The sequence below is a fragment of the Polypterus senegalus genome, chromosome 6 (genome assembly GCF_016835505.1).
Source record: "Polypterus senegalus isolate Bchr_013 chromosome 6, ASM1683550v1, whole genome shotgun sequence".
Lineage (NCBI taxonomy): Eukaryota > Metazoa > Chordata > Cladistia > Polypteriformes > Polypteridae > Polypterus > Polypterus senegalus.
The window spans coordinates 9,461,105-9,484,152 of NC_053159.1; the positions used below are offsets into that span (position 1 = coordinate 9,461,105).

At 43.5% G+C, this 23,048-nt stretch overlaps 1 protein-coding gene across 1 annotated transcript in view; it reads right to left on the bottom strand.

Annotated features, from left to right (window-relative positions):
- LOC120530773 overlaps positions 1-23,048 on the bottom strand; it is a 31,058-nt gene that overhangs the window by 2,978 nt on the left and 5,032 nt on the right. Inside the window, exons 3-8 of the mRNA XM_039755361.1 lie at positions 16,164-16,273; positions 16,019-16,077; positions 13,397-13,551; positions 11,884-12,054; positions 8,211-8,301; positions 1,959-2,391 (exon numbers count right to left, since the gene is read on the bottom strand). Of these exons, the coding sequence (XP_039611295.1) occupies positions 1,959-2,391; positions 8,211-8,301; positions 11,884-12,054; positions 13,397-13,551; positions 16,019-16,062 (894 nt within the window). The 5' untranslated portion in view covers positions 16,063-16,077; positions 16,164-16,273. The remainder of the gene's footprint in view (positions 1-1,958; positions 2,392-8,210; positions 8,302-11,883; positions 12,055-13,396; positions 13,552-16,018; positions 16,078-16,163; positions 16,274-23,048) is intronic.

Sequence of the window (23,048 nt, forward strand, 5' to 3'; positions counted from 1 at the left end):
GTCTCTCCCCCAGTCCATCTGTTAGGTGACCACCTTGCCTGGGCTAGGAACTTAGCACCATCCTGGCTGGGTTGCACCTTCACTTATGCAGTCCATCCATTATGGTTTCCTGGCCAGGTTGGGTAGTCCTCCTCATTCCAAACGATATGCCTGTCAATCCATTACAGCATCTACACCATAATAACCAGGAAGTGCACGGGGCGCTGAGCTTTATATAGGGTGGTCCAGATCTAATTAAGCAATTTTCATTACGCTATAACTTATTAAGTTTATTACATAGAGAATTCACCAAAAATTCTTTTTGATGCTGATAGATGGCAGCACCTGCCCTGCATTCCAAAATGTCAGTCGAACAGAAATTCTTTTGTCTTGCCAAAGGCCCTTTACCTGCAATTGCTGAGCGCTTTGAGTAATGAGAAAAGCGCTATATAAATGCAAAAAAATTATCATTATTATTACTGTTTTCCTGCATTGCATTAAAAGTTGCATAATTAGATCTGGACCACCCTATACAGTCGTGTCAAAGACGTCACACGTTGCTTATTCCAAGTCACCTCCTGACTACAGAAACGTTCACTCAGACGGTGCCCACTGTAAACAATAATGCCGTTGCATAAAGTCCAAAACGATTTTCAGTATTATTAAGTGAAAACAAAAGTTATCATTTATTTTCTACATAGTTAAATACCGGGTGGCACGGTGGCGCAGTGGTAGCGCTGCTGCCTCGCAGTAAGGAGACCTGAGTTCGCTTCCAGGGTCCTCCCTGTGTGGAGTTTGCATGTTCTCCACGTGTCTGTGTGGGTTTCCTCCTGGTGCTCTGGTGTCCTCCCACAGTCCAAAGACTTGCAGGTTTGGTGCATTGGCAATCCTAAATTGTCGTGTGTGTGTCCTGCCCGGGGTTTGTTTCCTGCCTTGCGCCCTGTGCTGGCTGGGATTGGCTCCAGCAGACCCCTGTGTTAGGATATAGCGGGTTGGATAATGGATGGATGGATAGTTAAATACCCCAAATAGGAGTCACACTAACACTGAAAAATGTAAAAAACTCTTAAAAAATAAAACTTCAGACATGACCGGATCATACCGCTTCTACCCTTCACACCGACTTTTGTTGACGTCCGCCTTAAAGGTGTTAATGAAGGCCTCCCTGCTTTTGGTCTTTCCTCACGTCTTGGTCTAAGCAGACTCCAGTCCTGGAGGGCCATAGTGGCTGCTGCAGGTTTTCATTCTAACACTTTTCTTAATTAGTGACCTGTTTTTGCTGCTAATTAATTTCTTTTGAATTCATTTTCATTGACTTGCTCTTGAAGACTCAGACCCCTGAGTTGTTTCTTTTTTCCTTAATTAGCAGCCAAACAATAATGCGATACAAAATGAGCCAAAACAACTGGTGTCCATCATACAATATCTGAACATAAAGAAAGGTGAAGGTCTCAGGAATGTCGATCTGCTCGGGTCCCCAGTGCTCTTAGAAAGAAAAAATCGGAAATGTCTGCTATTGTACAATGAGAGCAACATCAAACCATGGAATTAAAGAACGGGTTTAATTAACGACGAGACTCGGTGCCTAATTAAGCAACTATTTGGAGTGAAATTGGTTGGAATTTGAGGCCCTGACTTAGTTGGTCTTCTGTCGGCTCACTCACTTCACATTTCATTTCTGTTTGGGTGCCATTTAAGGAAAGAAATGAAGCAATTCAGAGGAACAAATCTTATAAAAGCAAGTCAATTAAAATGAAAGGAAAAGGAGTTAATTAGCAGCAAAAATGGGTCACCAATTAAGAAAAAGGTTAGAATGAAAACCTTGAGACCACTGGGGCCTTCCAGGACCCGTGTTGGGGACCACTGGTCTAAAGGTTATTACTTCTGAACGTTTTGGACTCTCCTTGAGCCTCATCACAAATTTACATATAAATAACTTACTCTTATATTTAATTAAAGAACTTCTGCAAGTTTCTTACCGAGTTCTTATTGTATTCAAGATAATCCCTTTGTGGAAGGTATGGGTTGTCATTAGATGTCTTATTGTTCTGAGAGCCAGGTGCCATCACAGGCCTTTTGGAAGCCTGGACCCGTGGGAATGCATAAGGGTTTGCTGTTATATTAGAATTTATTGCGTTCTTTCGTTGGCCCATGTTGTTCGTGTTTCTGAAATTTACAAATTCCACCCCGTCTTCATCATCATCATCTTCATTAAACTTCTTAGGATCTGAAGCTTTGTAGACATAAGGATTAGGGCTTGTGACGCTGTTCGTCACCGAATTGACGGAAGGCGTCTCACTGTTTAAGCTCATCATGGGATTCTGAAAACTAAAATTGGCGTTGCCTTGGAATGTCTTCTTGTGTAAACTTCTCTCTTCCTCTTCCTCCTCATCATCATCATCTTTTTTGTTTCTGAAAAAAAGAGAATAAAAAGCATGAAATCACTAGGGTTGTTCATCAAGCTTGGTTTCCACTTCACTAATTTTTTTTTTTATGTGCTGGCAGCGTATGGCCCACAAAGAAACTGAGTAAGGACCACTTGGAGGTTTCATTGTCTGCTTCTGAGATGTCACCAAGGTCACTCTAGCTGTATCTTTTGGATACTCTTAACTCTAGGCATTTAGTTCAAAGGATTAATGGCGACTCTATTATCTGGGAGTGATCAAGGACTTTGTGTCCTCTGGCGTCAGGAACAGGCTTTGGTTCCCATCTCGGTTCGTCTTGTTGGTCCTTTCTTTCATCAACCATTGCCGATCAACCCTATTAGCATTCTTTTCATGTCCTGAGTGTACCGACTTGGAGAATTAGACGATCTACCAGTCTCTGACTTAAAGTTTAAAGCCGAACAATTTATCTACATACAGTACTTCTGTCATATCACCTATGTCCATATATTTGATCTCTTTTTGCTGTTCCGTTATTTCACCGAGTAATAATTTCCGTTTGTTAGCGCTAATGCGATCTTTACTATTTTGAGACTTTCGAATTTTAGTACTTTCATTATCTCTAACCTGCTCTGCATGTGTACGCGCCAACATTTTTGAACCTCTTTACAACATTCTACTTTGTCTTCTACTCTTTGTCTTTTACTTCCGCCCTTGCTTGGAGCTGAGAGCGCAGGAACTGTGTCTGAAAATAGCATTCACACGAATGAGAAGTGATTAGACCGTGGGCGTGGCTGAAAATGTTTGAGAGGAGGGCGGGACTTGTCAAAATCTCTTAGTAAAAAGTCTTGTCTCGCGGGACTTGAAATTATCGCCAATAAAGTCTCGTCTCAGGATTTCCTTTTATCATTTATTTTCATGCAAAACGGATTCATTATAATAGACAGAATTCCAAAATGGCCCAGTGTGCACAAGTTTGTGATTTTCTGAGGGGTTATTCTATCCAGATTTGGCTCCTACTCTGTGCTTAACATGGCCTTCTCATAACTTCATTTTAATTTAATCCTGATACTCTGTATGTTCAGTTCTTCATAATAACTATTCATGGTGGCTCTAAAATCCGTACTGACCCCTACTCTCTCTTCTGTTTCTTTTCCCAGTTTTCTGTGGTGGCAACCTGTGCCGCCACCACCGCCTAATCAAAGCACCGTGATGTTCCTACATTGATGGATTAAAAGTCTACATGACCATCAAGTCCTTCCATGAGAACTCTAACTACAAAGAGGACTGTTTCATTTATGTGATGTAGAATGCCCAGAGGGGGCTGGTCAGGTGGTCTCATGGAGTTTTTGTTTTTGTTTTTTGTGTCCTCCCTGGCCATCGGACCTTACTCTTATTCTATGTTAATTAGTGTTGTCTTACTTTAATTCTAGTGACGAAGTGCTCGACCTGTCTGACCAACGACGAGCTGTGAAGGCAATGAAGAACAATAATCCACAGGACGAGAATTTGAAACAACTATACTCACAGCTCAGGATCATCATAGACAAAAAGATTGAGGAGTGCCGAGAGAATTGGTTTAACAGACAGTGCTGCGAGGCAGAGGAAGCAAGCCGAAAAAATGATATGCGCACTCTCTTTCAAAAGGTCAAAACGCTCAAGAAAGGAGTTAAGCTGAATGAAAGGTGCAACAACATCAGAGACAAGGATGGCAACCTGCTCACCAAGGACATCGACATTCTTAAGCGATGGTATGAATATAGTAGAGGCCTCTACAATGCAAACATTGAAACGGATGGTGACGTTCTTGAACAATTATGGCCTAATTGCAAGAGAGAGGAAGAAGAGTCAGACCTTCTTGAAAGTGAAGTAAGAGCAGCCATTATGAAGATCAAGATACGGAAAGCTCCTGGTATCGACGACATTGAAGGAGAGCTAATCAAAAGCGGCGGAAGAGCAATGGTTCAAATCATGCACAAGATCTACAACAAGATATGGGACACAGAAAAATTTCCGACGCTTTGGACTAAGTCTCTTATAGCTACTATTCCAAAAAAAGGGGACACCACTAAATGCGAGAACTACCGCATGATAAGCCTTATCTGTCACGCAAGTAAGATCATCTTGGAGATTATCAGGAGCCGGATGAAGAGCGCGATAGAAGTGCAAATGGTGGAGGAGCAAGCCAGATTCAGGTCAGGACGTGGTACAATTGAGCAGATCTTCTCACTCAGACTGTTATGTGAAAGTATCTCTCATTACAGGATAAAGAGCTTCACTTGATTTTCATCGACTTCAAGAAAGCATTTGACCGAGTGTGGCACCAAGGCCTCTGGAAAGTATTACATCACTACGGCATACACCCAAAGCTGATCAGTCTGATGGAGAACCTGTACAAGCGAACGCAGAGTGCCATAAGAGTCGAAAGAGAGGTGACAGAGTGGTTCAAACTAGCAATCCGGAGTACGCCAAGGCTGCATACTGTCGCCGGATCTCTTTAACATCTATCTAGAGCACATTATGTGGGAGGCACTCGACGGACTAGAAAGCAAAGGAGCATGCGTGAATGGCAGAACGATTAACAATCTTCGTTTTGCTGATGACATCGGTCTTATAACTGAACTCCGCAGTCATGCACAACTCCTGCTAAATAAGATGGAAAGCGTCAGTTCTAGATACGGACAAGAGATAAGTGACACCAAGACAGTATGGATGCTGCTGAGCTCAAAGCCGGAGCAAGAAACGAAGAAAAGAGTTGAAGAGGGCATGTTGCTCAGAGGAAAGAAACTGCAGCATGAAGACAGTTTTAAGTATTTAGGATCAACCTTAACCACAACGTGCGACAGCTCGAAAGACATCAGAACGAGAATAGCCATAGCCTTAAGTTCAATGGAGTGACCTGGACAGTATCTGGAAGAACAAGAACATCAATAAGATAACCAAAATGAGACTATACAACTTGCTTATAGTACCGATTGCCCTGTACGGATGCGAAACGTGGACTCTTAGAAGTGCTGAAGAAAGACAACTGCTCGTGTTCGAGATGACAGCGCTCAGAAAGATACTTGGAGTACGCATCATAGACAAGATGAGAAACGAGGACATCAGGAAAGCCCTCAACCATGTACCATGTAGGTCATGTATTCCGGATGGACAAGAACAGGATTGCTAACATCACACTACATGGAAGAGTGGATGGAACCAACAAGAGAGGACGCCCAAGAATGACATGGGTGTCGACGGCACTCTCAAGATATGACATGGGATTGCAAGACATAACGCGGACGGCCCAAGACAGAGATCTGTGGCGTTTGATGTCTCCTCATGTTAGAGCCCACGTCGACGTGTAATTACAACACTGAGATATGGCAAAAGAAGAAGAAGAAGAATTTTAATTCTTACTTTGTCTTTTATTTCTCTTTTCTTCATCATGTAAAGCACTTTGAGCTACATTATTTGTATGAAAATGTGCTATAGAGAGAAATGTTGTTGTTGTTGTTGCTTGAGTCTACCAGGATGGACCGCAGACCCCTCAACTCAGAGCTGAATAAATACATTTGAGAGTTACTGGGGCTTAACACTACAAAACAGTCGTTAAATGTCACACCGAATCCGACTCGGGCTTAACTGTGATAACACAGAATTCCAAGCCTGAGTCCCTCTCAAGGGTTAATGCCAAGGAGGTTAAAGGCTACAGCCCAATTGCTGTCAATGTGGAATTTCCATTTCCTCTCCATGTCCATGTGGGTGTTTTTTTTTTCCCCTCAGGGTCCCTTTGTTCCTTCCCACATCCCAAAGAATCAGACAAATAGCCAACTGTAAAATGGCCCAATGAGAATGAGTTGTATGTGCCTGTCGTGAGTGGCATCCCCTGCTGGTTTCCTTCTTCCTTTGTGCCCTGTGCTCTCTGGAAAAGTTCCGGCTCTCCTCACACCCATAAGGGATAAAAACACATTCAGAGCTGATGGAAGGACAATTCAGAGGGGGCCTCCCACCATTTTCTTCTAGTGTCCCTATGACTGTGTGGCTTGTTTTGAGTCTGCATTGTGTGGCAGCTACAGAATACACTGACCGGCCACTTTGTTAGGTCCACCTGCTGAACTGTTTATTAATGCAAATATCTAATCAACCAATCACATGACTGCAACTCAATGCATTTCGGCCTGTAGGCCTTGTCAAGACAACCTGCTGAAGTTCAAACCGAGCATCAGAATGAGGAAGAAAGGGGGCTGAAGTGACTTTGAACGTGACATGGTTGTTGGTGGCAGACAGGCCGATCTGAGAATTTCAGGAACTGCTGATCTGCTGGGTTTGTGTCACACACAGCCATTACTAGGTTAGATACGTTTTACTGCTCTATTCTGAAGAAGCTGCTTGGATGAGCAGTGAAACGTATCTAACAAGGAAGAAGTCCAGTTGCCATGACTCAACCACCAGATGATTTCACCTGGATGACTGAGAATCTTCACAGACAACCATCTCTAGGGTTTACAGAGAATGGTCATAGTAGTACGAGGATGTTGTACCGTGTTAGCCATTATGGATGTGGTGAGACGTTAGGCCAAATGACACTTATTGACTAACTAGAAAGATTACAATATGCAAGCTTTCAAGGCAACTCAGGCCCTTCCTTCAGGCAACATGTAATTGGTTACAACTTGCCTGAAGAACGGGCCTGAGTTGCTTCCAAAGTTTGCATATTGTAATCTTTCTAGTTAGCCAATAAAAAGTGTCATTTGGCTTAACTTCTCACCACAGAGAACGGTCGGAAAAAGGGAAAATATCCAGTGAGCGCCAGTTCTCTGGGTGAAAATGCCTTGTTGATGCCAGAGGTTTGAGGAGAATGGCCAGACTGGTCTGAGATGATAGAAAGGCTACAGTAACTCACATAACTGAAGTGTGCAGAAGAGCATCTCTGGACACACAACACATTAAAACTTGAAGCAGGTGGGCTACAGCAGGAGGAGACCACACTGGGTGACACTCCTGTCAGCTAAGAACAGGTGACTGAGGCTACAACTCACCAAAATTGGACAATGGAAGATTGGAAAAATGTTGCCTGGTCTGATGAGACTCAATTTCTGCTGTGACATTCAGATGGTGGACTCAGAATTTGGTGTCAGCAGCATGAAAGCAGGGATCCATCCTGCCTTGTATCAACAGTTCAGGCTGCTGGTGGTGATATAATGGTGTGGTGGGTTACACATTGGGCCCCTTAGTACCAACTGAGCACTTAGTACCACAGCTGACCTGAGAATTGCTGACCATGTCTATTCCTTTATGACTACCATCTTCTGATGGCCACTTCCAGCAGGATAACGTGCTATGTCACAAAGCTCAGATTACCTCAAACTGGTTTCTTGAACATAAGGAGTTTCCTGGACTCAAATGGCCTCCACAGCCACCAGATCTCAATCCAATAGAGCACCTTTGGGATGTGGTGGAACGGGAGATTCTCATCATGGATGTGCAGCTGACAAATCTGCAGCAACTGTGTGATGCTGTCATGTCAATATGGACCACAATCCCTGAGGAATGATTCCAGAACCTTACTGAATTAATGCCATGAAGAATTATGAAGGCAAAAGGGGGGTCCAACCCGGTAGTAGTGAGATGAACCTAATAAAGTGGCCGGTGAGTGTATACAACACCGCTTTCTTAAAACACAACAGCTTAGGACTTCTTGCATTATCCAGGAAAGGAAGATAGGAAGTAAAGCAGGCGTTACCATTGAGTCCATTTGACGTACATAAGAAGTACACAACTGTCTAAATTGCACCTTCAAGTCACAGACATACAATGTGAGGGGCATTAGAAATAAACTGTAGATGAATGTAAATCCAGTACCTTACAGTCACGACAGCAAGACCAATGGCCAGAGAGACAATAAGGACTCCTCCGACGACGCTCACTACAATCATAGGGATGAACAGATCATCTGGAATGTAAAAATTCATTATTAATACGCTGAAGTCATGTTACACTTACAGGAATAAAATGAGCCAACTACCAGGAGCAGATGAAAGGACCAGCCACACATGGAGATGGGTCATGGGGGTCTATTTTAACTTTGAACTGTTTCATTTATTCAATTGTATGTATGGGTGGTGTAATGCTATCAAATAGCTCTGGCACCCTGGGTTCAAATTCTAGCACGGCGGTGTCTGCATGTTCTCCCTGTCTCTGTGTTGCTCTTCCTCAGCTGCGACTTTTCATGAAGATGTGCGAGTTAAACTTGAAATTTGCCTGGAGGGCATCTGTTGGCATTCACTGCATCAGACTGACACCCCTCCAGGTTTCAAATCTCATCTCATCTCAGGACGCTCACATCAATAAACACCTACTGCACGTCGTCTGTGGTGATCTGACAGTTGTAAATGGATATTTTCTTTTGTTTGCATGACCTTTAAGGGGAGATATGGGTTTTAATGAAATTCCCTTTTTTAGTCCACGGGGTCTGCTTTTCAAACACGCCAGTCTGTTCCAATTGAGGGTATCTTCGGGGTGACGTCCACTTGCTGCCAAATCCTCTTTCAGGTGGTCCAGCCTTTCGTTTCTTCATTTGCTCCTCTCACTAAGGTGAAGGACCTTCTTTGCCCTTGTTTGCTTGTTGCTACGAACCACATGACCATAACAGAATCGAGGGTGGGCTTCACTCATCTTTTCAATGATAAGCTCCACTTCACATGATTCTTCACACATCCTTGTTTCACGATGTGGTCCAGCCTTGTTAGGCTCAGAGTCCATCAGGGCATTTTCATCTCCACGGCATGGAGGGCTTGCTCATGCTTTGTGCTTTCCATTCCATACAAGGCAACTGGGTGGGTGACACTTTTGTAGATTTTCACCTTCTGGTAGATCGGTATCCTCTTTAGGTTATGCCAACTTGTGTTTTGTTTGTAACAGTTTGATTAAGCAGGGTTGATTATGTGATTGGCATTGCGGTGGTGCAGTGGTAACTCTGCTGTCTCACAGTAAGGACACCAGGGTTTGTGTCCTGAGTCCTGAGCCAGTCAATTCATTAAGGCAACTTAGCCGGCCGCCAAAGGCACAGTCATCTGAAGGGCGCTATTCATGAAAGTTCAAGGTTGTGCGCTCCAGACACCAAGGGGGGCCTTGCCTTCTTATTTGATGAACTCTAATGAGGCAGACTTGGCTGCCATTTATGAACCTAAAAGTGTGCACATACCATACATGCATGGTATATGCACAAAGGGGCCTCATTTGTGCTATTCTGGACACCAAGTTGGGATCACCACTCCTCCACACAGGTCATCTGCTTCTTCTTCTTTCGGCTGCTCCCGTTAAGGGTCACCACAGCAGATCATCTTGTTCCATCTCTTCCTGTCCTCCTCATCTCATTCTGTCACTCCCATCACCTGCATGTCATCTTCAACACACCCATAAATCTCCTCTTAGGCCTTCCTCTTTTCCTCTTCCCTGGCAGCTCTATCTTTAGCATCCTTCTCCCAATATACTCATCATCTCTCCACTGCACATGTCCAAACCAACACAATCTCGCCTCTCTGACTTTGTCTCCCCAACAATCCAACTTGAGCTGACCCTCTGATGTCCTCATTTCTAATCCTGTCCATCCTCGTCTTACCCAATGCAAATCTTAGCATCTTTAACTCTGCCACCTCCAGCTCTGTCTCCTGTGCCACCGTCTCCAGCCTCATATAACACAGTTGGTCTCACTACTGTCCTGTAGACCTTCCCTTTCACTCTCGCCGATACCCGTCTGTCACAAATCACTCCTGACACTCTTCTCCACCCACTCCACCCTGCCTGCACTCTCTTCTTCATCTCTCTTCCACAATCCTCATTACTCTGTACTTGAAGTCTAATAATGGCGACTATCCACTATGGTCAACATGGGCTGATGTCCATCAACCCAACCTAGGGCTCCAAATGGGCTTCAACCAGCACTACCCAGGTCTTCCCTGCATGGAGTCTGCATGATGTGTGGATGTGTTTAATCTCAAAGTCCAAAGACCTGCAGGTTAGGCAGATTTGTGACACTTGGTGTGTGTCTGGTGTGTGCGTTCATTCTGCAATGGACTAGAACGTTATCCATGGTTTGTTCCTGCATTGTGCTCTATGCTGGATGCAATTGGCTCCAGGTCTGGATTAAGCCTAATTTGGGATTCCGTTAACAACCTCTCAACAATACGGGTCGGATCACCCTTGGTGAATCCCACCACATGGCCATTGTACCATAACGGATGCTCCCTCACAATGCAGGTAATGTGCCTCATTCGGGACTCCACAACCAACCACTCATTTGACACAAAGTCAAACCAGCGGTACCCAAGGATTCTCCAAAGAGACACGGTACTAAAAGACTCCAGTATGTTTAACTCATCGACATAATTTGAGCAATTTCTGAAATATTGAGGGCAGCAGGGTGGAGCAGTGGTAGCACTGCTGACCCGCAGTAAGGAGATCTGGGATTGCATCCTGGGTCTTCTCTGCGTGGAGTTTGCATGTTCTCCCTGTGTCTGTGTAGGTTTCATCCCACTGTCCAAAGGCATGCAGGTTAGGAGGTTAGGTGGATTGAGGATACCAAACTGGCCCCAGAGTGTGGTTGGTGTGTGCGTGTGTGTGTTCACTTTGCGATGGACTGGTACCCTCTTCAGGGTATGTTCCTGCTTTGAAGCCCTATACTGGATGCGATTGGCTCCAGCACCCCTTACAACACTGATCTGTATTAAGCGGGTAACAAAATGACATGACATGGTTATGTGATTGTATTATGATTTAAATTTATTTTGTCATGGATACCACACATACAAGCCATCAGATAAGTCAATAACATTCAGTTCTATGGATATGTAGTTTTTTTAAAAAAATCTCATTCTACCGAAAATGGTGATCTGCTTTGCCCAACTGACAGACTATTAGGATCTGCTGTTACCCACATGCCAGTCTGACGTACAGTTTCATTTTTTGATGGAGTGGCGTGATTATACCCATAAACCCTCTTCCATGCACTTACTGTGCCACTATTGGGACAGATCAATACATTGTTCATCACCGACACAGTCTGTTAAAAAGAATGGTTCATAGGGTCCCATACTGTCTAATGCACATTGTAGATATTTTATATGCAGTAGCACTCTGGGGCGAGAAAGGGTGCAGTTAATGGTAGCTCAGCTCAGAGGAGATGCCCAGTGAGGGCCCCCAGACCTGACCATGATGCTCAGAGGAAGCCCCGCCTCTTCCTGTCCAGACACCTTAAAAGGAGACGGTCCCAGAACATGGAGTCTCATTCGTGCTCTTGATTCAGTGGAAGACGGACACCCATGTGAGATCCAAATGATCACTTTAAGGGCGAAGGACAGTGGCTGATTTTCTGGTCAGCGTCTTTTTCTTTGTGCAATTAAACAACAAGGTTACCAGAGTGGCACCCCAACAATTCTTGCTGTCTCACACTGGTTCCCTACTGTTGGTCAAAATACTTAATGTCACCTTTAATAAAACTCCAAAAATGTGTAATTAAAGAAGAATAAAAACTTACCTTTGGCCTGGCCATCGGATTCAGGAATGTTTTGTTCAATTTTTTCACATTTTCTCTGAAAAGGATCCTGCTTGTAGTAGTTCTCTTTGCATTTACACATAACAAACACATCTTCCTGCACACACATGGATGTTTCTTCATCACAGTTATAAGCATCACAGGGTTTTACCTCTGGTTTGGATTAGAAGAATAAAAATGACAGTTATTTTCTTAATTTGAAACTTCATTTGAGACTCATTCAATTCATTTAGTTTGCTGTTATTTCTGAGCATGAATTACTGAGAGGGTCATTCGGAAGTTAGCCTGATGCCTCACAGCACCCCAGGAGTCTGGGTTCAGTAGCTGATGGCAGTTTTTGGGTGGTATGGTGGCACCGCGGTAAGTGTTGTTAGCACCTGTTTGAATTTGCATGTTCTCTCTGTGTGTTTGGGTTGTTTTGTCATGGAGTGGTGCTCACAAATCATGACCCATCCCAGTTCGGACAGCCCACCATGCCTAGATTAGAAAAGCCCTCAGACATTTGCATTGTGGGCTAACAGGAGAACTCCAATGACTAGGTATCCAGGGACTGCTGCTAAACGCAGCAAGTGGAGCGCTTCCTGGTGACATCAGCTGACTTCTCCCTCAGTTGGCCAACCACCTTTTCCAAAGCACCACCACTACACTTCACCCATCCAGAGTGCAAATCCTGACAACTACGCCAAATGGTTTGCCATGGAATCAGTTTGGACAGTTTTACTGTGACTTCTGGGCATCTGGAATACAGAGGATCTCAGGGGGAGCATGTTGGCAGTGAGAGCTAACAGACACCAGCAGGGAATGCTGGGAATTGTAGTCCAGTAACACAGCCCTGCTGGGATCCATGGGTGCGTCAAGAGGGCGCTGCGGTGAGATACACTCCCTGTTATTGGGAACTTTTGTATGACCTGGAAGTGCTTCAAATGGGCACAAGCCCTGGCACCAGAAGTACTCCCGGGTTCTCAATAAAAGGGACCGCGCGCCGCTTCCTTGTCCAGGCGAGTTGGAGCTGGGAGGAAGGAAGGCAACAGTCGAGTAGATGAGAGCAGTACAGTAAAGAAAGGAGAGGCGAGGAGACGAAAGATGAGAAGAAACAACTTGTTTTGTGCTCGTGTCTATGAGGTATTTGAAATAAACACCCTTGACTTGGACCCGGGACTGTGTTGGTGTGTTCGTGTTTTGGGGTTTGGGGCTCTGTGGTGCCCTCTAGCCCCCACACCACATGTGTTAACAACAAAAAAATATTACATGGGATGTACTTCTAGAAGGTGTCATCTTTATATGGCCACAAACACCAAAGAGACAGTTTTACAGACAAGACAAATGCGTTCATTCAATTAAAAAGTCGACCAGAAAGCATGAAACTGAGCGTAGTGTGACCGGCTTTCTTGGAAGTTTGCAACTTACTGTAGGTTTTGTCTGAGGAAAATCGAATTTTAACCGCAATGTAAAAAAAAAAAATAAACCTGGGCAACAAAAGCAACAAGGCACTCACCTGTTACGTTTGTTATATCTGGAATTGAGGCTATCAGGGTGTTAAGAACTGTAGCGGTGTTCACAGTTGTGTTTTTTAAAAATACGTTAATGAAATCAACTGCAACGTTAACTTCAGCATTTCTGACCGCTCTTTTGATTCTTGATGTTTGGGACCTAAAAGAGAAATTGAAGAAGTTTAGTACAGGATACCCTTGTGTTTTAAGTAAATCAGACGGCAGACGTTCACAGTAGTTGGAGCGGCGATTCCCAACGTGGGGCGCACGCCCGACTGGGGGGGGCAATTCAAGAATTTAGGTACCTTAAACAATTTAGAAAATGACAAAAACAGAAATTCACTGTTAAAAATGATAGAAGAAAATAAACAAATAAGTTTTATTTTTTACAGAGACGTTTATATATTTAAATAAACATAGAAGGGATGGTGAAGAACCCTTTAATTGATGATTTTACAACCAGCTTGGGTTTCTCTAATTAGAAATCGTTTTTACCATTAAAATAATATGAATTGTAACAATAATTATAAAATTTTGCAATATAACAAAAATATAAAATGATCAAAATATTACAGAAAAAGCTGTCATTAAAGTTATTTTATATTTATGAACATCATGTCTCTTATTATATGTTTTCAAAACTGTATTTGCTGTATTTTCATATTACTTCATATTATATATTTTTTTGACAATTTCTTTGTCAGTACTTCAACTCTCCTTTCCCTCTTTTATCTCCATGTCCTTTGGAAGCTTATTTAGACCAAATTAATGACATTATGGGCTTCCTCCACGTGAGCAGGAGTTCACTTTTTGAATAAGTAATAATAAGAATAAGGTGTATGTTACAGAGGGGGACATCATGAGTTTAGAGAGGCCTAGGTGGGGCATGGCCCAAAAAAAAGGTTGGGAATCACTGAGTTAGAGAGATGCTGAACTTAACATTCATGGAAAATTCTGAAAGGCGGATTGTCCAATTCATGGCAACGGGGACCTAAACATGCCATGGATGCACTGGCCACCAGTCCATGAGAGGGTCCATATCACACCTACCCATGGCCAACTTGGAATTGCAAATTAAACTCATGGCTTTTGGACTCAAAGGTGCTCCATACAGGCAATGATCATTTACAAGATTCAAACTCTAGACGCTGAATTCAACCTTCAGACCCTCCTTGCCACCCTCGCTGACCTTTTACACTCAGATGGTTGGAGTCATACCTCTCAGGCAGATCCCACCATGTGTCCTAGAGAGAGGAGAGCTGTCAAAGTTGTATCAAGCAAGCACAGGGGTCCTCCAGGGATTGGTGGCAGGTCCTCTCCTCTTCAAGCTATAAACCTCGTCACTAGGCCCTATCATCCAGTCCCCTGGTCTCTCATATTAATGCTGTGCTAATGATTTGTAGCTGTACCCGTTGTTCTTTCAAGATCCAAACAGTCTTAACTAGAATCTCGGCACATCTCACTGAAATCGCAACCTCGATGAAGGAACACCATCTCCAGCACCAACCTGGCAAAGATGGACCTCTTTGTTATCCCAGGTGGTTGGTCTATTCAAAACCTTATATCTGTTCAGCTCGACTCTATATCACTAACAACCACCAAGTCAGTACGCAACCTTGGAATGGTGATAAATGACTAGCTATCCACCACAGACCACATTGTAGCTGTCTCTGGTTCTTGTGGATTTACTCTCTGTGGCCTCTGCAAGATCAGATCATATTTGACAGCGCATGCAGCACACCTCCTTGTCCAGGCTGTAGTTGTATCACATCTGGACTACTGTGAATCTCTTCTGGCAGGAGTACTTGCATGTGCTACCAAGCAACTGCAGAAGATTCAAAATGTGGTGGCATATCTCATAGGGCATTATGCTTAGACAATATAATGCGTTTGTGAGACCACATCTGAAGTACTGTATGAAGTTCTGGTCACTACACTACAAAAAAGACATAGCAGCACTTGAAGCTGTGCAGACGAGAGCATCCAGGTGCCTCACAGGACTTAAGAACATGTCCTACTCCAACAAGCACAGAGAACTAAACCTGTTTAGTCTCAAGCAGAGGGGACTGCATGGGGACCTCAAACACATGCGCAAAACCCTCAAAGGCATCGATAAAGGAGATCCAGCAGAATTTTTGCAATTTAACGGTGAATGATATACTTGAGGACCCCAGCGAAAATTAAGGGGACGAGCATTTAAAACTGAAGCCAGGAATGACAAATGTTGTGGGGATCTGGAGCAAACTACAGACACATAGAGTTGAAGTTCACAACCTTTAAGAAGGATCTGGAGGAGATATTGGGGACAGCTTAACTATGTGCGAAAAATGAGCCTGATGGACCGAATGGGCTCCTCTTGTTTCTTAAATTTGTTATGTTCTTGCTGTATGTTCTTAAGTTCAAGACAGGCACGTGTCACTCCCCTATACATACTGTATCCTCAAAAGAGCACTCCATTCTTTTTAAGAGGATACGTCCAAAATTCTTTTCAAACTGGGAAGGTCTGGGTTTGCGTATACGTGACTGAGTGTGTGCTGCAATGAAGGCATCTCATCCAGGTTGGGTTCTTGACCCTGCCAGGATCTTCTAACAGAATGTACATATCTGGAAAATTTCAAACTTCTCACCTTATGTTCGTCACAATGGTTTCCTTGTAGCTCATTTCATTCATGAAAGCCTTTTCGCACTGTAAAGAGATAAAAGAATCCAAAATTAGCCAAACGGTGAACGATGAAGTCGGCTATAAAGCACAAAATCAAAACGTTCACTTACCAAGCTGGTGATCTTGGTATAGAGGTCTTTATAACATTTGGATGTTTTAATACTATAATCACATTTCTCGTCTTGAATTTTCAGGGTAAATTTTCCAGGAAATGGTGCTCCTTTCAAAGGGAAAATAGTAAAAAAAAAAAAAAAGATCATTTAGATGGCTGCTTGACAGGTTGCATCCTTTCAAAGAATTTTTTGTTCAGCTCTGAATGATTCCCTTAGTTAATATTATATTATATTATATTGTAACGGCCGACCCCTTATTCCCAGCCGGCAGCTACACCTCCAAGACCTGTGGCCTGGATAATTTACTGAGAAACCTTTCCTGTCAAGCCGTACTCCTACACAGATAAACTTTCCCCACAATCGACGGTTTGAAATGCAAAGACAATAAGCAGAATGTAAAATTAAGCAGGAATAAATGTATTAAATGAGACAAGACACGCCACAAGACAAATGTACACTCAAATATTCCTCCACCCCAACAATCCCAATGCAAAACTGACAATATATACATACAAATCCCCTCCCTTGTCCACGTTACATATAACACACACCACACAAACGACAAATGACTGGCAAACAGAATGATTATGAACTTGAGTCCGATACGTGAATAAATGTCCTGAATACGGGTACTGATTAGTGGCGATTGTAATGTTTGTATTTCCCGGCGTTTGGAACAACCTCACCGTGATTCCTCGGCGTGCGGCGAATGATGATTCGACCCCGGGGTCTTCAGCGGCAAGCAGGTTGAAAGGCAGTCCGGATGAATGAAAAACAAACTGGATGAAAGCGCAATGGAATGAAACGGCAGGCAGGTTGTAATCGTGAATGCGATATTGGTTGTTCTCCTTCTCTCTCACTCGTGCTGGTCTTCCTTTTCGTCTCCTCCTCTTCTCCTTAAATAGTCCGTGACGGCAGTAATTGATTAATTGATATACAGGTGTTTTCCAGATTAGTGGTTGTGAACTCCTCCCATCATCCGTCCTCCTTTACGGGGACAACATTAACTGATACACATACACGCAGTCAATGGGACAATGAAAACGAGACACACACAGCACTGACATTTAAACACTATGTGGCACCGCTACAATATTATATTATATTATCTCTCTATATATAAAAAGCAATATCTGTCTGTCTGTCCGCTTTTCACAAAAGAACTACTTAACGGATTTAGATCTGGCTTTTTTCTAGAATTTGCTTGAGCATTCCGGTTGATTTTGCGACTTCTCTCAGAATCATACTTCGCTTGCAGGAGTGATATACTGTATTCATGCTAATCTGAGATAGAGGCTGCGGGCCGAGGGGAGCGGGGAGCGTGGCGTCAGGAGTGGAGAGCCAGGCAGGGCCTTCCTCACTCACGCGCCAGCCTCCGTTCGAGTCCAAGTAGATGTATTTGATTGACAGTTATCCCGTCTCTAGATCCACCCATAATGTCTCCGGACTGCAGCAATACCCTTCTCTTTGAGTCGGGGTACTTCTGCATTTTGGAGTGTACCTCGCCTCCGCTTAGCTAGCGATACCTGTTTGTTTATTGATTTTTAAAGTTTGTCCTGTTTCACTATTACACGGGCGGAGCCGTGGGGAATGGATGGTAGTATAATATAATATAATATAATATAACCAATCACAACAAAGCCACATTGACCAATCAGATTGCTCTGGGGGATTGAACATAAAGACCCTTGTGTTTTATTATAAAATAGATCACGAATTTAAGAAAGCTTTACATAACCCTGCAAACAAAAATGACTAAACTAATACATATAAAAAGAACCAAGATCTATATATATATATATACAGTATATATACAGTCACGCACAAGTGCATGGGAAGCAGCTGAAGGACCCGACGTAGATTGCAACAAGTTGTGCCAAGGGACAAAGGCGGGCTACTAACCTCTCTCTCCCTCTTCCATCCATGATCCATCCCGCATAAACAAAACGCCATCACTTCCGGGTTCCTTTCTCTCCTCTGGTCCCCCTTTGCTGACGTCCACTACCCATCTACCGCCATGCCTACCCAGCATTCCACGTCCGCCTCTTTATAATGTCCGTGCAACCATCTCTGAAGATTCCTGAAGACCTTGGTTACAGTATACGGGGCCCAAAAAACCCCAAATCTTTACGACTTGTCTGTGTTATTCTTACAATATATATAAACCAATGTCTGTCTGTCTGCTTTTCACGACAGAACTATTTAATGGATTTAGATCGGGTTTTTTTTTCTATAATTTGCTAAATATATGCGATTTCTCTCATCGCGCTAAGTATCATAGTTCATTTGCAGTACTGATTTATTTGCGCGAATCCGAGACAGAGGCTGCGGGCCGAGCGGAGGGGGATGCGGGCGGGGCCCTCCTCACTCACATGCCAGCGTTCGTTCAAGTCGGTCTGATGTGGTATTGGCGAAAGTGTGTTAATCCCTCGTATTTCTCTAATCGCAACGGACATGGCCTTTCAATTCAAGAGATTGCAGTTCCCGGTGAAACTTTCCTTTGCAATGTCAAGACCCCAGGACAGGCACTCAAGTTGGCAGGGGTTCATCTCAGGTTACTGTGCTTCTCGCATGGTCAGCTTTATGTTGCTTTCTCCTGAGTTAGTTCCCCAAGAAACCTGTATGTCCTCGCCCCTAATAGCAAAACCAAAAATATTGTCTATCAATAGGGCCTCGGATAGGAAAGCTATCAATATAAATTCTTCTCGATACAATTCAACACATTTTTTTATTGATTTTTAAAGTTTGTCCTGTTTCACTACTACATGGGCATAGGAGGAAGCTGAATGGACCAAATGAAGGTAATTCCACGGCAGGACAGGGGGTGGTGGGGTGCACTAAATCTTCCTCTGTTGTTTCTGCAGACCAAATACAGGAGGATATCACTTCCGGTTCCGGCCCCAAGAGTAACCTACTTGGTCGCTTATTCCAAGTGTTTATCGTTCTTTGTGTAAAGAAAAACTTCCTAATGTTTGTGTGAAATTTCCCCTTGACAGGGTTTCCAACTGTGTCCCCGTGTTCTTGATGAACTGATTTTAAAGTCACCGTTTCGATCCACTGTACTAATTCCCTTCATCATTTTAAACACTTCAGTCAGGTCTCCTCTTAATCTTCTTTTGCTTACACTGTAAAGGCTCAGCTCTTTTAATATTTCCTCATAATTCAACCCCTGTAGACCTGGAATCAGCCTAGTCGCTCTTCTCTGGACCTTTTCTTGTGCTGCTATGTCCTTTTTTTTATCCTGGAAACCAAAACTGCACACAGTACTCAAGATGAGGCATCACCAGTGCATTATAAAGGTTCAGCATAACCTCCTTTGACTTGTACTCCACAGGTCAAGGCGCTATATAACCTGACATTCTGTTAGCCTTCTTCATGGCTTCTGAACACTGTCGGGAAGTCGATAGCTTAGAGTCCACTACGACTCCTAAATCTTTCTCATATGGAGTACTCTCAATTTTTTGACCACCCATTGTGTATTCATACCTCTCATTTTTACTTCCTATGTGTAATACTTTACATTTACTGACATTAAATTTCATCTGCCACAAATCTGCCCAAGACTGTCTGCTGTCCAAGTCCTTCTGTGATGATATAATGAATTCCAAATTATCTGCTAATCCACCTATCTTGGTATCATCTGCAAACTTCACCAGCTTGTTACTTATATTCCTATCTAAATCATTTATATATATTAAAAATAGCAGCGGCCCCAGCACTGACCCCTGTGGATACCACTCTTAACATTGGCCAGTTCTGATGAGGTTTCTCGCACCATCACCCTCCGCTTCCTGTGTCTGAGCCAATTCTCCACCCATCTACAAACATCACCCTGAACTCCCACTTCTTTTAACTTGATGCCCAACCTCTCATGTGGCACCTCATCAAATGCTTTCTGAAAGTCCAGATAAATAATCTCATCTGCTCCACTTTGATCGTATCCTTTTGTTGCCTCATAGAATTCCAACATATTAGTAAAACACGACCTCCCTCTTCTGACCCCACACTAACTGCTCCTAATAACTCCTGTCCTTGCCAGTTGTTGCTCAATCTTATCCTTAATAATTCCTTCCATTGATTTTCCTGTGATGCGCGTTAAGCTTACTGGCCTATAGTTGCTTGGATGTGCCCTGTCACACTTTTTATATAATAGGATGATATTTGCCATTTTCCATTGCTTTGGTATCCCTCCAGTATGCAGTGACTTCCTAAAAATATGTGTCAAGGATTTATGTATGTACTCACTAGCCTCCTTAAGAACACGAAGATAAATATTATCTGGGCCTGGTGATTTGTTTGATTTTATCTTATTTAATCTGAGCAGCACTTCTCCCTCTACAATTTCCAAATCCCTCAGTACCTCCTTAGTAGTCCCTGTTACCACTCGGCGGTTATCCACCTGCTCACTTGTAAACACCTCAGAAAAATGTAAGTTTAGGGCGTCCCCTATTTCACTGTCTGTATCTTTTAATTCCCCTATTCCTGATGAACATGACCTCCTCCTTGACTGTTAATTTACTACTAAAATACTGAAAGAATCTCTTAGGGTCTTCTTTCGCCTTATCTGCTCTATTCCTCTCCAACTGTCTTTTAGTCTCTGTGATATCCTTCTTAATGGTTGCCCTCATGTTCTCATACGCTCTACGATTCACTTTGCAGTCATTAGTCTTATATGCCTTATAAAGCAGTTTTTTTCCTTTGTACCCTCACTTCTGATTCTGGACCTCGATGACATAACTTCCCATTCCCTGCTTTAAAAGACCGGACAACATCAGTATACGTCAGTTCAACCTTGGACTCCTACCTGTTAACTTCAGTATGACTTTTCATACCCTTTTCAGCCAGAGATAATATACGGGTGGCTGCCCCTAACCTTTTTGTGTGTGTGTTGAGGCTGATTATTTCACACCTTTTTCACTACTACGTGGGGGGAGCTGCGGGGGACAGCTAGTGATGTAATGTGATGTGATATATAATATATAATCTATATATATACAGTAATTCACTAAGTCCATGGCAAGCAAGACACACGCAAGACATGGTAAGCAAGATGCACGCAAGACAGAGCCACGCCCACCAACTCACAGAGCCCTGCCCACCAACAATTCACTAAGCGGCCAACCAGGGCACGCAGAACAGACTATGGGATATGTACGACAGAGCCCCGCCCACCAACAATTTGAGCAAGAGCGAAAGCATTTGCCAAGAATGTTTTCATTAATCAAGAATATATAATTCACTAAGCAGCCGACCAGGGCACGCGAGAAGCGGCACGCAAGACAGACCATGTGAAACACACGACAGATCCCCACCCACCTACAGTTCGAGCGAGAGGGAAAGCATTTGCCAAGAATGTTTTCATTAATCAAGAACGAAAGTCGGAGGTTCGAAGACAATCAGATACCGTTGTAGTTCCGACCATAGATGCTGCCGACTAGCGATCCCGCGGCGTTATTCCCATGAGCCGCCGGGCAGCACAAGTCTGTGGGTTCCGGGGGGAGTATGGTTGCAAAGCTGAAACTTAAAGGAATTGACGGAAGGGCACCACCAGGAGTGGAGCCTGCGGCTTAATTTGACTCAACACGGGAAACCTCACCCGGCCCGGACACGGAGAGGATTGACAGATTGATAGCTTTATCTCGATTCTGTGGGTGCTGGTGCATGGCCGTTCTTAGTTGGTAGAGCGATTTGTCTGGTTAATTCCGATAACGAGCGAGACTCCCTCCTGCTAAATAGTTACGCGACCCCCGAGCGGTCGGCATCCAACGTCTTAGAGGGACACCGTCCAGCCCCGTCCCTTGCTCTGGGAGGTGGGGGCATGGCGGCGGTCCTCCAGTTTTCATTCACGGACAATTGTATGTTGCTTTCTCCAAAGTTCCATCTTTTCATTCTCTTACAGTCGTAGCCTCAAACCCACACCATTTGGACAACTGTGTCTTTCAGGAAGTGTTCACCCATCAATACATAATTGTGCGGCATACGGTATGCCGCGAGTTGGCTAGTATATATATATATATATAATATAATGTAATGTAATATGATATGATATAATATAATATGATATGATATGATATATAATATATAATATAATATATATGATCTATATATATAAAATTCTTTTCGCGTTTGAAACAGGAATTACGTATGACCACAGAACATATTATAATACAGGAACTAATCACTTCGTTTGTGGACGCCATTTTTATATCGTCTTTATGAACTGTTATTATTTGTGTGAGAATTATTTTACTGATATTGAAAAGAAGTAAACACAACACGCCGATCTATCCCATAGAAGGGCACCCCGCATCGCCGTCTCCCAACCCTCCTCTCTGGACTCCAGCGCTGAGCCGTCTGCCACCAGGCACGTTCTGACAGAGAAGTTTTATTTATTTGTCCATGTGACTGTGGCAGAAACTGACACATTATAACTTTTTTTTAATTGGCAGTACTTGATAGTAGAAGAGATGAGGAAAACAAGTTTGCGTCTTTCTACTTTTTAACTGCACCGAGCTGTAAACAATGTGAAGACGACGCCGCCTTCAGCGGCGAGGGGTCGTGAGAACAAAGTGGACGCTTGGAGGCGTGGAATGTCGGGCTGCTTTGCCGGGTCGAGAGCTTTGCAGTTTCGGGTGGCGTCCTCTCTTCTCGCATTTTTTGTGACACTTCGAGTGCCCCGTCGGCTCCTGGAAATCTTTGCGAATGAGTGTAATCGGCGCCATCAAAGCAAAACTCTCTTTGTAAATTGTGCTTCATGACTACTTACTGTCCCTTAAGGTGAGTTCAGGTCACTAAAACCCCACAACATTCAAGGTTGCTTTTGTGATAAATTCTTTTAAGATGATGGAGGGATCACATCTAAGAAGATGTACCGACCTCTTC